The sequence below is a fragment of the Bidens hawaiensis genome, unplaced genomic scaffold (genome assembly GCF_021521415.1).
Source record: "Bidens hawaiensis isolate Kalapana, Puna unplaced genomic scaffold, B.hawaiensis_p1.1 tig00006913_1, whole genome shotgun sequence".
Classification (NCBI taxonomy): domain Eukaryota; kingdom Viridiplantae; phylum Streptophyta; class Magnoliopsida; order Asterales; family Asteraceae; genus Bidens; species Bidens hawaiensis.
The window spans coordinates 300,314-319,511 of record NW_027491474.1 but is presented as its reverse complement, the minus strand read 5'-3'; the positions used below and the strand labels follow the sequence as shown (position 1 = coordinate 319,511).

Genomic DNA, 19,198 nt, shown 5'->3' with positions numbered 1-19,198 from the left:
TTGCTATTTTTTTAAGATCAACCTGTATCCTGTATGGGTGCAAATTGTAATTTGTGTCGGGTTGACGGTTTCAAGGGTAGAATTGTTCAACCCGAACAGGACCCATATGCCAAAAACATCAATCCTAACCTGCATATACTTAAAATCGTGTAACCCGGACATTACACGTTTAAGCCATTTATAGAAACGTGCCAAATGGGTCGGTGAATAATAGTCAAGTTGTAAGCGTGTTAACCGGGTTGTAGAAAGGGTTGAATGGGTTAATGGGTTGACCTGTTTAGCTAAACGGGTTAAAACATGTCAACTCAAACACACGCCGTTTAAACAGACTGAAAACAGAGGTCAATTTTGATCTTATAGTTAGTATTTGTTGTTGTTCTTATGTAGTTATGCTAGTTTCTATCTTTAGTTACGAAATATCAATGACACTGGTCATAAACGCGTCGATAACTTACAATTATTTGTATATTATGTATTAAAAACTTTACTCTATACAATGAAATACGATAAATGTATAATATTCTTGAGGGATACATATGAAACTAATTCTAAAACCTTTTACTATTGGTGGAAACAAATTGAAACCATTGACTCTGGGGATTTTGTAGGCATTTAGACCAGTTACCTCCACTACAAATGCATCTTCTACTCAAGACATTGGAAGAACAATTAGGATCATAATCCAGGCAAAGATCCACACCATTGTTATCTTTGCTTGCGATTTGAAACATAGAATTTGGTACCCATTTCCATGTGCTTTGTTTCGTGGAGCAGTGCATTGTTAGCCTCACGGGAAGCCCATCTCCGACCACCTCCATACACAACCGGCTGTTTGATAGCTGGATTGGAGTCCGACCATCGTCGTGACTCCATCCAGTCAATCTGTGGCATTCATCTGCGAGGATTTGGCCATTATGGTCTGGTCGTATGCAGAGTCCGGTCAATGGGTGGTACATGAACGTATAGTTGCTTGATTTCACTTTTGGATCTGCATGACAAAAAAAATGTTTAATAATGAGTAAAGTTTATCTGATTATTAACAAGTTTAATAACATATAATAAGTTGTATTAGATATAAAATCATTAAATTTGAACTTTTATATGATAAAAGTTAAGTAGATATACAATAATGAAAACTACGGGTTTCAAATACCTCGATACTTGTTTGGAAATAGTTCAAAAGATCGCTCAAAATCAGCTTGTAAATAAACGAGCCGTGAGCTGAACTCGCTTGCCTGAATTTCAAGCCTAGGTGAGCTCACTCGTTTGGCTCGCTCATGTTAAGTAGTCCATTTAAGAAGCCAACTCTTATAGGGGCTTATCAAAACAAAGTTCAAGCTTAAAATTTAGTTTTTTTGTCAGTTTTTGACAGTTTTCGAGCTGACCCGTTTAACTTCGAGCCTGATATCAAGCCGAATCAATTTCGGCTCGGCTCGTTAAGCAACACTAATACAAAATGCACCTTGTAGTGTTTGGTGAAGAAGATATAATTTCCTGTTAAAACCCGGGTTTCTGAGCCCGGTCCAGTTGGTATCAAGTAGTCCAAATTGTTCATCCATATTTTGGGCTCCTTGTCTAAGATAATAGCTTCCTTGCAATCCCCATAAAGCCCAATCCAAGTCCATTCCAGCCAAATAAGCCATATAACAGGGAAGAAAATTGTTGTCGGCGCGGTTCGTGCCCATTAGATTCACACCGAACTCGGTTATAAACAACGGGGCCCGATGTGACCCAGTTGTAAAAAACCCGACGTTTTTATCTACGTCATTAGTAAGGTCATTACAAATTTTGTTGAGTGGTTGGTGTAGCCATGCGTCTCTTCCACCCGACCACGAGTATCTATGTGCTTCAAAGACTAGTTTGTTTGGTAACGCGTCTTCAAGTCCCAAAAGCTTGGTTTTTACTGTGGTAAAGTCTAGAGCATAGTTTAAACCCGAGACGAGGACTAACACATGAGGGTTAACTCTGTGGATTAATGTTGTGCCTTCATGAACCCAACGGTACCATTCATTCGCGTTTTGGCGGGGGCCACGTAGCTCGTTTCGTAAACTCATAGCCACCACCTACAAATATATAGGTTTCCTTTATTGGTAATTTTATTTAGGGGCTTGCATATATAGTCTATAAGAGCTTACAAGCCAAAATCATTAGAATATGTAAGCAGTTGTGACTTATGATCAATGTATTTGTAACTGGACTGGTTATTAAACCGGTCATCTTATCAGTCCACCAGTTGGTTGTTTGAAAAAAAGGACGCGCCATAAAAATTTTAAACTTATATTTGAAACTTGTTTTGTGTGTGTTCATAATGCTAACAAAAATATGAAGCCTAATATAAGCAAAATATAGAACTAGAAGTGATAGATGAATAGTAAATTAGATTTCAAAATAATAATAGTAATAAAGATTTTTGAAAATCATTGAGCACCGATTAGTACTCAACCGTATTAGTTATGTAGACAATTTCTGGTCCAGTCGACGGGCCTGGTACGGTTATGAAAGCAATGATAGTAAGAAGACAAGATAATTAGTTTTGTTGCAAGATACACAAGTGATTTTATGCCCAGACAAACAAATTTTTAAAAGAAAACTTTATAATATTTGAAAACTTAATTCTTGTACCACAGTAATGAAATAAAAGTTATGGGTAACAAATATTCAAAATTTACCATGTGAGTGTTCCTATAACGTTGTCCCACGATAGACAACCCGTTTAGCCATTCCCTCGGGTCAAAATATTTGTCCCTGAAGAACCCGTTTCCATCGTTATTGGAGCAACACCACATTGGTTCGCTCACATGATTATCAAGCACCACCATCATCCCAAGTGACGTGATCACATTGATCACTGCCGAAAATGCATCAACCACCGTTAGATCCAAAACTCGAGGATTATTTCTCTTGATACCCGAAATCGCGTTCATAAGATCCAATTCACGAAAAGTTTGCACAACAGTTTTGTTGCTATAGCGAGTGAACATACGAGTGGCCCAAGTGAGGCGAACACAATTGAACCCCAATGAAGCAATGCGTCTTCCAATATGACTTATTGGCTTCTTGTCTAGCCCCTCGGCTAACATGGGTTGTAGATGAGCGGGCCAATTTACACACTTAAACTTGACCCGCTCACCGGTCAAGTTGTCCACCACCCATCTTGAATTTGTTAACAATGGGAGGGAATGAGAATATTTTGCAAGAATAAAAAGAAATAAAGTTGAGATAATAACAACTCTCATGCTTCTTTCCATTTTTGAGATGTGAACTAATTACACTAAAAGCTTGAGGTTATATAAGATTAAGGTGTATACACTATAACTAACATTGTACACTCATGTTTGCATGGTGTACAACCAAGGATGCAACTAGCAAGTAGAGATTAAAGGCAAATTATATATATATATATATATATATATATATATATATATATAAAGAATAACAAAATGTTTGTGAAGTTAACATTGTGATTAATATTTTGGAATACAAAAACCATGTAACAATAAATTCATAACAAATAGATAACTTTTATAAACTTGTTGAGTATATTTTTATAAGCATTTGATCGATTTCACTTGTTTCGTGTTTTAACTCAATAAAGGTCAACCACTTAGCATAATCTATAGTTTACATGATCTCGTTGGTTAACATGATCTATAGTTTACATGATCTCGTTGGGTGCTGAAAGGTCTTTTATTTAAAAAAAATTATTTTTATTGGGAACTAAATTCTAGTTTTAAAATATTACAGTCTTGTTGAGACTCATTGAAGAAACATGTCACCAAATCCGTTAAAAGGGAATTTATTCACTAAAAAAAGGGATGTGTGAAATTGATTTTCTTTTAATAATCTAAAAGATAGGTATCATGGTTTCGTTGATTTGAGCATTATCGTCGACATGTGGTAACGGTTGTCCTGCCAAAAAAGTTCTGAAAAGAGTAAGTGATCGTTCGGGTTGCGTAGATGGAGCTTCGTGTGCTGCCCCTCTAATGGTTGCAAAATGCAAATTATCACCATACACTTGTGTCCATCCACCAACCTGTCCAAAACTAAACTTAGTCAAACACGCCAAATATAAAAATTAGCTAAAAATAAAAAAGATTAAATCGGTCTAACGGGTTACATATGTTAAAACATAAATTTCAACAATATAACTGAACTAACCTGGTTGTCACTGAACCAAGCCCTGTATGGCAGAGTCGTGGTCAACCCTAATTGCTTAGCCAAGCCGATGACCACAACTCGGGTGCCGGTTAAAGGGATGACCGAATCTTGATCGCCACTGTAAAAAAATTAAGTAAAAAGATTAGTTTTTTCTTTAGAACTATTGTTTCTAAATGTCGCAAAATGACATCTTTTGATGTTTTTACATGTTTTGATACAAAAATGTTTTAAAAAACAAGACTTTCGCAAGACACTTGAACATCTAATCATCTATAATTATTAAAGCGTTAAGCAAATCGGTTACCATCTTTTATAACTGTTGTACTGATTATCTGATTTTTTCAAAATCAGATAATCATTTCCAATAGGTTTTATAACATTTCGTATTACTACCACCGATTACCTGAAAACAAAAACCTGAATACCAGACTTGAGAAGGGAGGCTAACACAGGAGTCATTGGTGTCTCCATGTCAGCCATATCATACATTACAATACTGTTATGAAAGAAAAAAAAAACTTAAGTTTTTCGATATATGAAGTTATATTAATAGACATGAATCTGATATTGGGTTCGTGTAATACCTGCTACAGGGAGCCCATTCGTTGATGTCCATAAGTCGAGCATTGAGAGCGGTTTGAACTTCTTTTCGGTTCAAGTATGCAATTGTTTCATTCTCAACACAAACATCGACTTTAAACTCTTTATTTAACTGTCATAGGGAAAACAATCATAAGAGAAAATAATTGTGACATGTATTGTTAGATGTAGCAAAACGAGCAGGTTGGGGCATAACGATAATTTTGCCTGGGTCGGGTTGGCTGAGTTATTAACATGTATTTCGTTTCAAGCTCTAATTCTAAAGCTTGAGTTTAGAGCACTTATTATTTATTTATTTATTTATTATATTGGTTTATTATTTAAATATATTTTATAAGTATTTATAGTTTTTAAAACTTTACTATACATAATATAAATTATGTAGTTATTTTCATTATAAATTCGTATATAATAATATGCTTGTTTGGAATTGGCGAGCTTATTCATGCTCGATAATCGAAGCTTGGGTTTGTTTATTAAATGAGCTTAATTTTAGGCCCGGGCTCGTTTAAGCTCAGTTCGAATTGAGCTTTTAGTGTGCCAATCTTGAGTAGCTGACGAGCGACTTGGCTTGTTTACACCTCTAGGTATACACCAAACCACATTCTAACAGTATTATTATCCCTCTCTTGTTAAACAAAACATAACATATATGGAAAGATTCATAATCATAAACAACAATTAGGAAGTTGTGGTGTTTACTCACATTTTGTTCAAGAGTTAGTGACTGTGAGAGAACATTCGACAAACATATGTCGAGAGTGACGTCATACACGTTAACATAAAGACTAATCTCTTTAAAGGCTTAACTTGCAACACGATCGCAGTTAGGGGTAGCAGCATTGAAATTGTTTTCTCTTCTTATAGTCGAGTAGTTGCATACATTATTAAACATGTCGTACGTATCATCCGATATTAAACCATGAGACCATAAATACTCCCCTCTTGAATTAAAATCATTATCAAACTCTAATAGTGGATTGCCTATCTACACAACAAATGATTAGTTCTATAAGAGGAAATAAATTTGGTCAAAGGGAAGAAAAAAAGTCAACCAAGTTACTCACTGCAATTCCCTTTAGATTGATTTTGGCTTTTGAGTTAAGTATGAGAGTTGCTAGTTGAGGAACATAGTGTCCTGTAGTATAAATTTACGACATTAGCATGTTATAAACGCTATATACTTACAAACGGGCCAACTGAGTCAAACGGGCTGGAAAACTCGCAGAGTGCATTTTTCATGCATAACCTTCTAAATCGTTTTAATCAAAGTACTGATTTAGCTTTTATAGTCGTATTCAGCGCTCTAATAGGCTATAAATTCTTTAAATCATGATAAAAAAAATTGTTTGCAGGGTCATCCTAATTTGTTCTGTTTAACCCTAAACGATTTTGATAAATTTAATAACAAATAATCCATACCTGCATAACTTTCACCCGTGATATAAAAATCTCTATCCTTGTATTCGGGATATTTCTCAAACCATTTCTCAAGAAACACGAGATTGTCACCAGCTGAAACGAGTATTAATAACATATATCGAATCATCATATACATACATATTTTCAATCATAACAAATGATATGAAAAAATAACCTGTAAGGGCATCATTTGCTGATGTATAAAATGATTTATCAAGAGAATAAGAGAATCCCACTCCTGCTGGTGTTTCCAAATACAACATATTTGCCTCTGTGATGTAAGGCAAGAATGTGATCTTTTTATTATTAATAACCTAAACATAATTAATAAATAAACAATTATGCATGCATGCATACCTTTATTCCAACTATAATCATTTTTCAACAAACCATCAGCATTTGGTTTGAAAGGACCATGCTCAACAAAAGCCCCTTCTCCAATAGATGAACAACCAGGACCTGTGATTTTCAAACGACTTAGTTTTGCTATTCAAAAAGGACTAACGTGCGGGCTAACGGTGCAGTTTGTTGCCCGTCTACCTTCTGTTTCTATATAAACACTACTCAATATTGCAAATATTGAAATAAAAAAATGCAATTTTAAGCACAAATCAAAATCAAAGGGTGATTTGAGTGAATAATAATAATAATAATAAAAAAAAAAATTAGAGAGTGTGGTGGCCTAACATACAAGAAAGTCGTTGTTTTGAAAATAATGATACCTCCGTTTAACCAAAGGACAAGGGGTTTGGAACACGGGGTGGATTCGGCTTCGACAAAATAATAAAAAAGGAATCTTTGTTGGGGTTCATCGACGGGGATGTAACCGGCGAATTGTTTGAAAGTGACCGGCGGTTGGCCGGGTAGATTCACTACCTCATCGGTAACTGTGCAATTGATCACGAGAATGAAACAGCACGTGTGCATTAATAATATTATTAGTATTCCGTACGCAAACAGAATCCATGACATGTTCAAGATACAAAGTGTTTTAAGAATGACGAATCGCAAATGTAACTGGCGCATGGATCAAAAATAAAAATTTAAATAAAATTAATTTCGTTTTGGTTTTATAAATTATTATTAGCTTAAAGCATGCATGCATGATGAAGTTTTAAAATAGGCTCAAACATCCGAGCCCTGATAAATATCGAAGCCCAAAAATGTAAAGATGTTAATGCATACATTAGTCTAAAAATTTTAGTGTAGACATGTTAAAGTGACAATGTTGCAAACAACCTCATGCATGTGGGTTCATTTTGGATACGTACATTAGTCAATACTTTTAATTAGGCGTTACAAAAAATTTACATTACCTGTTAATATTGTAGCCAATGATACGTGGCTCATGTGGTTGAGGGGATCATTCAAACACTTCAATTTAAGAAGCTGAAGAGATTGGATTGAAGTCTCATTTGTGATGGAAAAAAAAACGGGTTTCAGGTTGAGTCATATAGTATTTCTCACCTATTATGGATTTCCTTCTAGTTGTGAAATTAAAATAATTGGGTGGGTCAATGAACGTTAGTCATCCAAATAACTATTAAAAGTCATCCAAATAACTATTAAAAAAACAATTAATATTGCAATTTAGAGGTTTGTGGCATTACCATCACCGGTTTTATATATATTAATACTAGTTTGAGCTCCCCCCCCCTTTTATTCTGTAACGTAGTTTTGTGTTGATTTAATACGTACATATTAGCTTGTTATGCTCGTTATATTTTTTAGCGCTTAGATTCTTTCAATTGAGATGCGTATATTTTTTAGATTTTTATAAACGAATGAAAACATGTTGATTTTTTTTAAACGAACAAACATAAACATAAATATTTGTCTTATAAAAGGGGCGTCTAATGTAGGTAACAATGGTGATTGAATGATTGATGCATGGGGGGGGGGGGGACGATGATGGTGGGTGGTAATCGGAGGTTAATTAACCGGTGATAGTGAGGATAGACAGATGATGAAGAATATGCAGAGAAGAGAAATTATATTAGGGTTTGATGATCAAAGAGTTTCACAAATAAATGAGATGTTATAACTTGTTTAAGGGCTATCCGGGATTGGTGACGCCCATGACTCATGGAAATTATTGTTTGATTATGAAAATGTTTCACAAATAAATGAAATATCATAACCCATTTAAAGATTATCCCGGTTGGTGAGACTCATACACACGAATTCGAGTCGCATAAGAAACCTCAAATCAACAAATCAAGTAATTTGATGATTTGAGAGGTGATAAGAAACAATCAGAGAGTAAGGTGCTGTTTGTTTCTTAAGAGGTAAAATGTCTGCGGACCACATCTGCAAACATCTGTGAAAGAAGAGGTTGACCAAACATCTGCAGTATGCAAGAAGAAGACTGTTTATTTTTTAACATCTGCAGACTGCTATAATAAACAGAAATTTAAATAAACGATTCATTATACCTAACTTTTCTACAAACTTTCTTCAACCAACAATTAATAATAATCGAACATTTGCAACAATAAACAAGCAACAACAAAATTCATTATATCAATCCTTTCTACAAACTTTCATTATACGTATACTTTTCTACAAACTTTCTTCAACAAAAGATTAATAATAATTGAGCAATTATAAGAATGGTGAATATTAAACTAATCATTATACCTAAACTAATAATAAGGTTGGATGTAAGTTAAGAGAAAAGAAGAGTGAAGATGGGAAATCATACTAATATGTTGGATATGTTGAGAAGAGGTTAGAAGAAGTGAGAAGTGGAATGTTTAAGTCTGCACCAAGAAGAGGGCGTGCAGACTTTTTTTAATGAAACATCTTCGAAAAAACAAATAGTCTGCAGAGGGCAATATATGCACATGGTCTGTGCAGCGCAGACAAAAAAGATCAGAAAGATCTTAAATGAAAAAACAAACACCCCCTGACAGAAAGAATTTTTTGACAAGCATTTGTAGGGATAAGATAGATGAAAATCAATAAATGTTAAAAGAAAAATATGTTGGTAGAGTGGCTACGTGTTGGGTAACTGTGTATAGTACGTCTGTTCAAATATCTCAACATCCCATTTTAGTTCACTCTCACTTTTTTTTCCTCTTATCTTTGTTCTTTTATTTGCGTTTTTTCCTTACTCTTTTATGAGGATTGTTACACATTTTAAATTGTTTGTTTCTTTTACTTGTTATTTTATTAAAAATAAACGTTAAAGTTATTTATAAACGTTTTACATGGTTTTATTACCATATTTTTATAAAATACCATCACGAATCGATGTACATAGCAAATAGTATATGTGATATTTAAAAACACGCACATCATAAAAAACTCTTTTTCATGAGAAAACTATAAATTTCTGCATGGACATAACCTACTAATATCATATGCATACTATGATATATTGCATATATGTGGTATGTGACTTTTTTGTTTTCTTTGAAAACTCTTTATAAGAACCCCAGAGAACTTCACTTACCAATATTTTTTTAATTTCTTTTTAATATGTAAATTAAGTAAGTTGCATCTAAAAAAAATAAAATAAAATTGTGATTCGGATTTGGGCATAGGCTTAATGAATATGTAAATGTTCGCATCACTTACACAAATTACACTACTCACAAAGTTATGGACACGATGATTACATCTATTTGAAAAGTCGATCCATGTGAAAAAAAAATTGTAGATATAACTTAGTTATAACATATATAAAAAAATTAAAAATACTATCAAGTAAATTTTTTTCAAAAAGCCATTTTATAAAACCATGATTTGAGACTTTTAAAAAACTGGTTTTTGACCTTTTCAAAAAGCTAAAATAAAAAAAAAATTTTGTGATGGTCAAAAAATATTTAACTTATTGGCTTTTTGAAAAAGCCAATAAGTCAATAAGGTGTTTTCAAACTCAATCCCAAACATGCTTAGAATTGAGAGTGATTAAGGATTCTCACTGTTTCTTAGATTACCGGACCCAATTCAATTTAGTGGGATCTTTCATTTACATTTTTTACACCAAGAACGTGAATGTTTTGTAAAACTTTTCGACTCACGAATTTAAAGGTTTCTACTTTCACACAATCACTAGGGTTCAACAAGCAATGGATATTTCACGATCGGTGTAATACTATTTGGAGCAGCGGTCCTAATATAAATGAGTTCAAATGATCTCATTCAAACACACACTAACTTATATGCTAATCATTATTTTTAAACATGAAAAAAGGTAATATTCTTTTTATAAGTATTGTATTTGATTGTGTGCGTGGGTCTAGAATTGAAAAAAAAATTCCCAAAAACGCAAAATGGGTCTTGATCGTTCGCTTGGTGCTTCCATTAACGGTGTGTCACCATCATCAATCCATTCTGAAACTGTGATCTGCGTAGTTATGAAATAGAAGAAAATGAGTGATTTGGTCGATATGTTTAGTTGGTAAGCAAGAATTGAGTCAAACTGTCGTTAATGGGGTAATTGAATCTCAATCATATATTGTCACCTGATCTTTTTATTCACCAAAAGTGATGTTTGTATTGGTACACGTTTAATATATGTAAAATTTTGTTAATAGAGTTTGTTATAAGACTTGTCCAGTATAATTTATCTATTGAGATTTACACTACATTTTTGCACACATATAATATTGTTTAATGGTATCATAGCCATGAATGGCCTGATTTACCTCCATTGAAGTTTTTCAATCAATGTTGTTGCTCTTCGGTTATTGATGCTAACTCCTTTTATTCTCTCTCTCTTTCTATTCTAAACCATCTTCTTCTCTACTATATTATTCTTTTGATACTTATCAATTTACCATTGATTCGTGTTGTTGTGCCCGTTTCGCTTGAGGGCATATTAAACATGTGTTATAGATGAATTATAGTATTTTTATACGATATTTTGTTATAGAGTTTGTTAAGAGGGCATATTGGATCTCTCTTTTAGTCTGTATATAGGGTTTGTATAATACATTTCACATACACTATATTTTTCACACATTTAATGCATTTTCAGTACCAACGTGAGAATAGACGAATTGTCACCATTTTGGGAGCAAAACGACCCTGGCTACGAGAATGTCTTGACGGGTTAATAATCCCGTAGACAGCCATGGGATCTTTGAAGACAAAATGTGTTTGGGTAAAACCCTCATTGTACTCTCTTTAATCACTTTAGATATATATATCGCGTCAAATTATGTAAAATGGAGTCTTGGAAGATAACCAAAAAAAAAGGGTCAAAAGAATATACGGGTCCATATGACATTGATTGTTTGTCCGCCTTATGTTGTTTCAACTTGAAAAACACAATTAAGTGGGGCACGTTAAATGTTCAAGGTTAAAGTCTTGTTTCTAATATGGGGTAAGATTAAGAACTGACGATGTTTCAGGCTTCCAAATTAGGATATAGTTTTAACAATTATACAATACATTAGGTTGAAGATGATAATAATCATCATCCTATACGGAGAAAAGGTTGGTGGCAAGTGATCTTTCATGATTTAATGAAGCACATATAATTAACGACTGTCGGGCGAAGCTAGTGGGCTAGTGGCGGACCTACACCAAAGGTGTAGATGTTGGCTGACCCTGTGAAAAATTTCTTTTAAATGAATGTATATTTTAAGATACCAATCAACCCCTATAAGATTTTGACACCGACCCTCTTCCGACCCCTAAAAATTTTTTTCCTGGGTCCGTCACTGAGCGAAGCAAAGTGTTGTTGTAAATAAGTAGACTATTAGAAATTGTTGGGTCATAACGAGGATATTAAACTAATTGTAGTGCCTCATGCTTGCATTACAAAATCTAAAAATCAATTACTAGACGCATCTAACAACCGATACTTCTTAAGAAACTAGCCATGCCACTACAAGATAATGAAGATTTTGATTGCCCAAATTGGTTATCTCCACCATCCAAAATTATTGTCGCGTCTTGTGCTCACATTTTCTATGAAAACCGGATAATTAAAGCCGTAAATCGTTCCATGTCTTTGTGCCCACTATGTTTCCACAACTATCAAAATCACCACTACCTGATCACACCTTTGAAATTCTTAAATCCAGTTAACAACATCCTTCTTCCAAAGTGGTTGCTCTTTTAAAATTTCTAGAATACTCTAAAAGGGAAAACCTGCCCGTAAAATCAATTGTATTTTCCCAATTCGGCATGCTATTACATTTACTTGAAGAACCGTTAGAGAATGTGTGATTCAAGACCTTGGGGTTGGATGGCCTAATGAGATCAACAAGGTGTGCCCATGTTATTCAAGAGTTTAATGTTTCGAGGCTCATGGTTTTGTTGACGAGCCTTAGAGCTGCAGCACAAGCATAAACCTAGCTGCTACCTCTAGAGCGTACTTGATGCAGTCGTGCTACCGGTACTATTGAGGAGAGGTTACTTTTGTTGCAACAAAAGTCGGCTAAAGAAGCTATCGGAAAAGTCGATTAAAAGAGAGATTAATTTAGTTGATACTTGTACTTGATGTCCCTATGAAATCTTGTGTTTATTTGCTGGGTAGATTCTTCACCTTGTGTTTATGCAATTGTAACAAAACATGTTGTACGGCTTTATCGGTCGTGTGGTATTACAATTACAACATGTTCTCTTTAAAAACAAGTTGATTTATATTGGATTTTATCAATAATATGTTAGAGTTGACATAATAAATGCATTTAAATGAGTAGTGTTTACATCAAATGTCATCTATGTGTTTATAAAGCACACCTCATGGTGTGTCCTGAAACGCTTAGCGTCCTTTTGCATTCATCTCAAGCTATCCGTCTTTTTCAATGGTTGTTCAAGTAGAAGTAACACGTTACAGAATTCGGAAAATACAGCGAATTCTACAAACGGTTTTTCTGTTCTATAATCTTAGAAGTTTCTTAAATCTTAAAACATATTAAAACGGCTTAGGTTAAACTTTAAACTTTATATAATGTAGGTTTCAAAGTTGTAAATATTGTGCAATTAAAAATTTTCACCAAGATCTGTAGTGGTTTGAAACTTTATTTTATAAATAAAAGATAAGTCACTCAAAATAAATATAAAAGGATAAATTTTATTTTTATTTTGTTTGGATAAGTTAAAAGCTGTGAAAGAAATAATTCATAAGTTACAGTTTTGTAATTTATGACTTACACTGTAATTTATGACTTACGATAATAAGTTATAAGAAAGTTGAAATAAGAAATCCCCAACACCCCCTTTGTTATTTAGCTTATGCATATTTTTATCTCGTGATTGATTATAAATACTAATTTCAATCACCATGAACAATATTATGAATTTTTACGTTGAATCAACCTAATTTACCTAAACTTAGGATCTTTTTCCCCTCTTCGGTTAGCCCCATCACAACCGGCTGGTCTTGCCCATATCTCTACTTGCCAATCTTAACCCCTCCACCCATAGAAGTCACTAAGGGCTTGTTTGGTTGGAGGATTTCAAAGGATTTGAAAGGAATTGGAATTTAAATTCCATTGGTTAACCTGTTTGGTTGGGTATGAGAAGGAATTGAAATTGGATTTAGTTTCCAATCAAATTCATCATTTGATGGAATTTAGATTCCTTCCATATTGCAAAGGATTTTATGGGATTTCAAAGGAATGCTAAAAATTTACTTAAATAACCATAGCAAGAAGCAACCACTTCACCAACTACCACCACCATTTTCTCCGGCCACCACCAACACAATTCCGGTGAGTTTGAACCATGTTTTTCCGACTTGGAAACACTAGCTAAGCAGCGCTTTTTTCCGGCTATATCTAAACTTGCGTTTTCCGGCCAGATCTAAACCCACTTTTTCCGGCCATATCTAAAACTGCGTTTTCCGGCTAGATCAAAACCGCATTTTCCGGCCAGATCTAAACCAACACAACCCGTTTTTTTCCCCTTAATCAGTTTTGATTGCTAGCGGTGGTCGGAGACGGTAGTTGACTAGCGTTGGTGAGTAACTGAGGGGCAGTGGTGGTGCCTAATGATTGTGAACGGTGGTGGTGGTCGGCAGACTGAAAGAGAAAGAGAGCTGATCTTTTTTTCTAGGTGGTAAGGTTGGTTATATTTGTTTATTTGAAATGGCTAGTTTGTCTTTTTAAGTGCCTTCACATTCCAATTCCTTTAACAAATGCATAACCAAACAAGATATCAATTTTCAATGGAATTCATTAAATTCCAATTCCATTTCCCATCCAAATTCCAATTCCAATTCCAATACAATCCACGAACCAAACGCACCTAAGGGTATGTTTGGTTGGAGGTAATGGAATGAAGGGGGAATGGAATGGGCAAAGGAATGGAATGGACAAGGGAATGAAATGGATCATTACCATTCCTTTGTCGTGTTTAGTTAACCTATAGGAATGAAATCAATTATTAGTTTTTATTGTTTGGTATCCAAAAAAATTGTAGAAATGAAATATAAATAATAAAAACACTCCTATCTCAAAATATTTTTAACCAAAAAAAAAAACCCTACAATGGCGACGGTGGTAGCTCCGACGATGAAAATGGTGGTGGCGGCGGCGGCGGGGGTGGTGTCGGCAGAGTTGGTGGTGGTGCCGATGGTAGGGGTAGTGGTGGTTGTTAGGTGGTGGTGTTGTTGAAAAAGTAGGGTGAAGGAGGAATGGAATGGAAAAAAAGAAGGGGGTGGGAAGGAATGGTTTTGATGGAATGGGATTCCATGTAATGGATGATTCCATTATATTAACCAACCAAACACCACTTTTTTCATTTTCACATAATGAACCATTCAATTCCCACTGTCATTTCTGCATATCAAACGATACATAAGGGTGTTCAGTATTCAAGTCGAACTTGAAAAACTTAAAAATTCTTTTCAAATCATATTTAAATTCAAGTTTGATTTTTAAAAATCCTTTATTAGCCCAACCTGGTTGTTACCTCTGCGCTGTGAGAATATCTTAAAATCTTATATTTAAAACTAGGATAGTGTTCGTGTGCACAGGTAGTTAAAAAAGTATAACAAAAGTTAAATTTAATAAAATACATAATAACATACCTTATGGATTCATAAGATATAAATATTGAACAAAATTTTACAATTCATAAATATCTCTAAAAACCTTTTAAATACAACATTCGATATTGACCCGTGTGATTAGAAGAAATGCTAAGATCATTATATTTAAAATATTTAAAGGCTAAAACGTACTAATAGATATTTAATGAAATTGTATATATACATTCATTTAGAATATTTTTAATTTATTTATTAGGATTTCCAAATATAACATAATTGATTGGCTTGATAAAATAAGAAAAATGTATTATAATTAGATTCAAGTAATACAATCTAAAAAAGGTATTTAATTCATATTATTTAAGTTTGATTTTCTTTTAGTATTTTAAAAGGAATAAAATAAATATTTAGAGAGTATTAAATGCTTTTTTGGTTTCCAAAAAAAAGATATTTGAGCATTTAATATACTAATAATAATTTTATCTTATGCCCTTAGTCGCAAAATAAGGTAATCCGATTTTTACTTCTGTTCTAAAAATAAAAAAAAAATCTGATTTTCATTTTTTTAGATGCGTTAGGGTTTTTTAACAATAGCTTGTTTAAGTCTAAAATCCGTCTAAACTGCCTTGTAGATGATATGTTTAATCCATACAACTGTCTAACCTATGTGAGTTTGATGCTAAATTTTATGTTTTTTATAGAACAGATCCGTCCCTTGTCTTTAAATACACGTGTCGTGTTCTATTAACTATTTAATTTCATATATAAGAAAATCGAATATTGATTTTAGAATTTTATGTCTTTGTATATTCTATGGAACAGATTCGTCCCTTGTCCTGATAACTCTTTATTTTCATGTATAACAAAATCGTATATAATAATTAATTAATCAATAAAGTAGTGTGCATCTATTGAATAGAAATATTAAATGCATAAAATGACAACATCAAATATACAATGACAAGATCATATATTAATATGGGGCATGATTTTTTATTTATTGCACAAAAGGAGCATTATTGTTATGGGCGGTTAAATAAAAATAAAACCATATGATTTAATAATTTGTAGTTTATCAAGTCTACCGATTGCTATGAGTTGAAAAGTGACATGAAATCTGACAGTGAAATCTGTTAAGTGATTCTCCTTTTCACACACCCCCCTTGCGTACACCTGCCTCTTATTCCATCCACTTCTATCCCCCATTAACCATTTTCATTTTCATCCTCAAATATTCCAAATTTTATGCTAATTTGATGTTTTAGGTTTATGGGTATGATCAAGATTGGTTAAAGTTTCAATTTTGATATCTGGGTTTGAAAGATTTTGTGAATTTGAGATGTTTTGAGGTGAATTTGAGGTAATAGGTTTATGGGTATGATCAAGATTGGTTAAAGTTGCAATTTTGATATTGGGTTTGAAATCTTGGTGGATTTGGATTTGGTGTTTGGTGGGGTTGTGGATATGGGGGATTCCAAGATGGATTATTGGAGGGAGTATTTTGGTGGTGCAAATGCTGATATTTTTGAAATAATTGAAGGGGCAATTATGTTAGCTGCTTCTGATTGTCCTAAAGAGTTTAAAGTTAGGAGGGATAATATTGCTCAGATTTTGTTTTCTTGTAGAGTCATCAAGTGTTCTGGTTGTGATAAACAGGAGTTAGCCTTACCTGTAGATGTTAATCAAGAACATGATGATGATGATGATCATCATCATCATCATCATCATGTTGATGTTGATGATCATGATCATGATTTTGTAGAGGTTAATGAAACTAACCATCATATTAGCAGTTATAGTTATGAAGATGCTGAAGCTTTGACCGATGAAATCGAGCAAGAATCCCAAGTTTTTGGTGAGGTTATGAGGATTAAAGAGATTGTTGACAACAGCCATGATGAGGTTTTTTTCTATTATTAACTGTTAATTATTGTTTTAATTTCATTTGTGCAATCTTTAATCATAGTTGTGTTCTTGTTAGTCGGCATCGGCTTTATGCGATTCATTAAGGAAGCTTCAGTTAATGTCAATAACAGTGGAAACACTCAAGGTTTGTATTCAAGTTTTAATAATTTTAAGTCTTTAACAATACTAATCACCTATTTGAGACTTGTTAATTCTATATGATTATCTTATAATTTGTTCAACCATATTTCAGGCAACCGAAATTGGAAAATCTGTTATTGTTCTTCGAAAGCATGCATCGAAGGACGTACGTCAGATCACAAGATCAGTAATTGCGTAAGAATTTTAACCGTTAATATGTTATATCTTATAGTTACCAAAAAAGTTATTTATATTTGGTACATTTGTGATGTAGGGTATGGAAAGCTATGGTAGATGAGTTTGTGAAGGCTACTACAAAGATAACCGGTAATTAAACGAATATACTTTTGATGTGTTATTATTTTTTTCGGTTTGTATAATTTTATGATGATTATGCAGTTTCTGAAGACACACCCGAGTCGATGAATCCATCAGTTCTTGATGAAGAAGAAGGTCTACCGTCACCGCCTTTGGATGATTTAGCGTTTTTGAACCCTCATTCAATGTCATTGGAATTTTCCGAGGTATGCAAAACTTGCAGGGGCTTTTTGAATCATGATTCTGTTTTATAACATTTTTTGTATCATTTATTAACGGGCCAAATTTTGTTTTTATGTATTTATTGGTGACTTTCAGAATTTCTTCGATGGCATGGATGATTATGGAAGTGAGTTCATTTACATTTAAAAATTAAATAACTTGTTAGGTGTTCGCTATTCAGTTTTTAATTGACTTTCTGTTTCGGGTGTTGCTTTTAGATATTAAAAAAACTGAGAACCGTAATGACGGAAAGCCACAAGTTGAGAAGCAAAATGTAACCAAGTGGAAACCACAAAAGCCATTAAACAAGCCAACCGTGGTCCCTAAACCAGCCGAGGTCAAACCATGTAAACCACCGGTTGTTGGCTCAACACCAGGGAGACGAATGAATCCAAGTATGGACCAGAAACTACAAAATATTGAAAAAAGGACTCTTTCTAAGAGTCCCGTGACTCCTCAACAACGTGTAAGTTACCGTGTTGCATAACATAAAACGAGTTTTGATAATATTTTTGCTAGACTAATGTCTTGTTATATAAATTTAAACAGAAACTGATATCCTCTGGTGGAGAATCAGATCAAGAGAAGCTTGAAGTCACAAAGAGGAAGCTTCAAGAACGCTATCAGGAAGCGGAAAAAGGTTTGTATTAGGCAACATGTCAAAACAGGCTCGGGTTGAAAGATAGAGTTATAAACTAATTGTTGCCATAATTAGTTTTCAAAAAATGTAGACTAGATTTCTTTTAATTTCTAAATGTTTTATTATATTATAATTTTCAATAAAGTTTTCAATAATTAATGTTTTTACGTTTATGTTTTAACAGCGAAGAGGCAACGGACAATACAAGTTATGGAGTTGCAAGATCTCCCGAAGCAAGACGTTGCTCAAAAACACCAAAACATGAGACCCGGAAACTACCATCACAAATACCGGGCAAACGGTCGGTTTTAGGGATCATATCTGTTAAATCTGGTGGCTAAATGTAGACTGAAAGGCCAGTTTTGGGGGATTTGATAACGTTCCCAACTAAGATTTTCGAGGTTGTTTATTAGTTTACTTACAATTGGGAGGTGTCACATTGGACTTTGTTGTATAAAAATATCCTATACAACCACCCCTTTATTGACCTTTATTTATAAAGATTTGGGCACCCCCACTCTACCCCCCCCCCCCCCCACCCACCCAACACACATAACAGAGATATTCTTGGAAGCACACAATAAGTTTGTTTTAGTAGTTCGTACAACGTACATGTTTTTTTATATAGATTTGCAATTTTTTTTTTGAACGGCAACTTTATTAAACAAGTTAAATTAGCAAAGAAGCTAAGGCCAACATTACAACACAACAAACAAGTTAAACTAGCAAGAAGCTAAGGCTAACATTACAACACAACAAAAGAAAACACTTAGAAAGAAAACTTACGCATTCTCTCCATGATAAGTTTTTAAATAACGGCATGCTCTTTATCCAAA

The 19,198-nt window shown here is 33.7% G+C and overlaps 2 protein-coding genes and 1 pseudogene across 2 annotated transcripts; 1 reads left to right on the top strand and 2 right to left on the bottom strand.

Annotated features, from left to right (window-relative positions):
• Positions 1-548: 548 nt before the first annotated feature.
• On the bottom strand, positions 549-3,248 carry LOC143633848 (glycosyl hydrolase 5 family protein-like). The gene is made up of 3 exons (XM_077102073.1): positions 2,670-3,248; positions 1,463-2,063; positions 549-988 (listed from the first exon to the last, which is right to left on the bottom strand). Exons 1-3 carry the CDS (start codon positions 3,246-3,248, stop codon positions 549-551), a joined length of 1,620 nt encoding a protein of 539 aa, XP_076958188.1.
• Positions 3,249-3,785: 537 nt separating this feature from the next.
• Positions 3,786-9,480, bottom strand: LOC143633847 (serine carboxypeptidase-like 45; annotated as a pseudogene).
• A 6,872-nt stretch (positions 9,481-16,352) lies between these two features.
• On the top strand, positions 16,353-18,734 carry LOC143633846 (putative mediator of RNA polymerase II transcription subunit 26b). The gene is made up of 9 exons (XM_077102072.1): positions 16,353-17,038; positions 17,118-17,186; positions 17,295-17,377; positions 17,457-17,509; positions 17,582-17,706; positions 17,819-17,849; positions 17,941-18,188; positions 18,272-18,362; positions 18,547-18,734. The coding sequence occupies exons 1-9, from the start codon at positions 16,601-16,603 to the stop codon at positions 18,672-18,674; spliced, it is 1,266 nt and encodes a 421-aa protein (XP_076958187.1). The 5' UTR covers positions 16,353-16,600; the 3' UTR covers positions 18,675-18,734.
• The last annotated feature ends 464 nt before the right edge of the window (positions 18,735-19,198 follow it).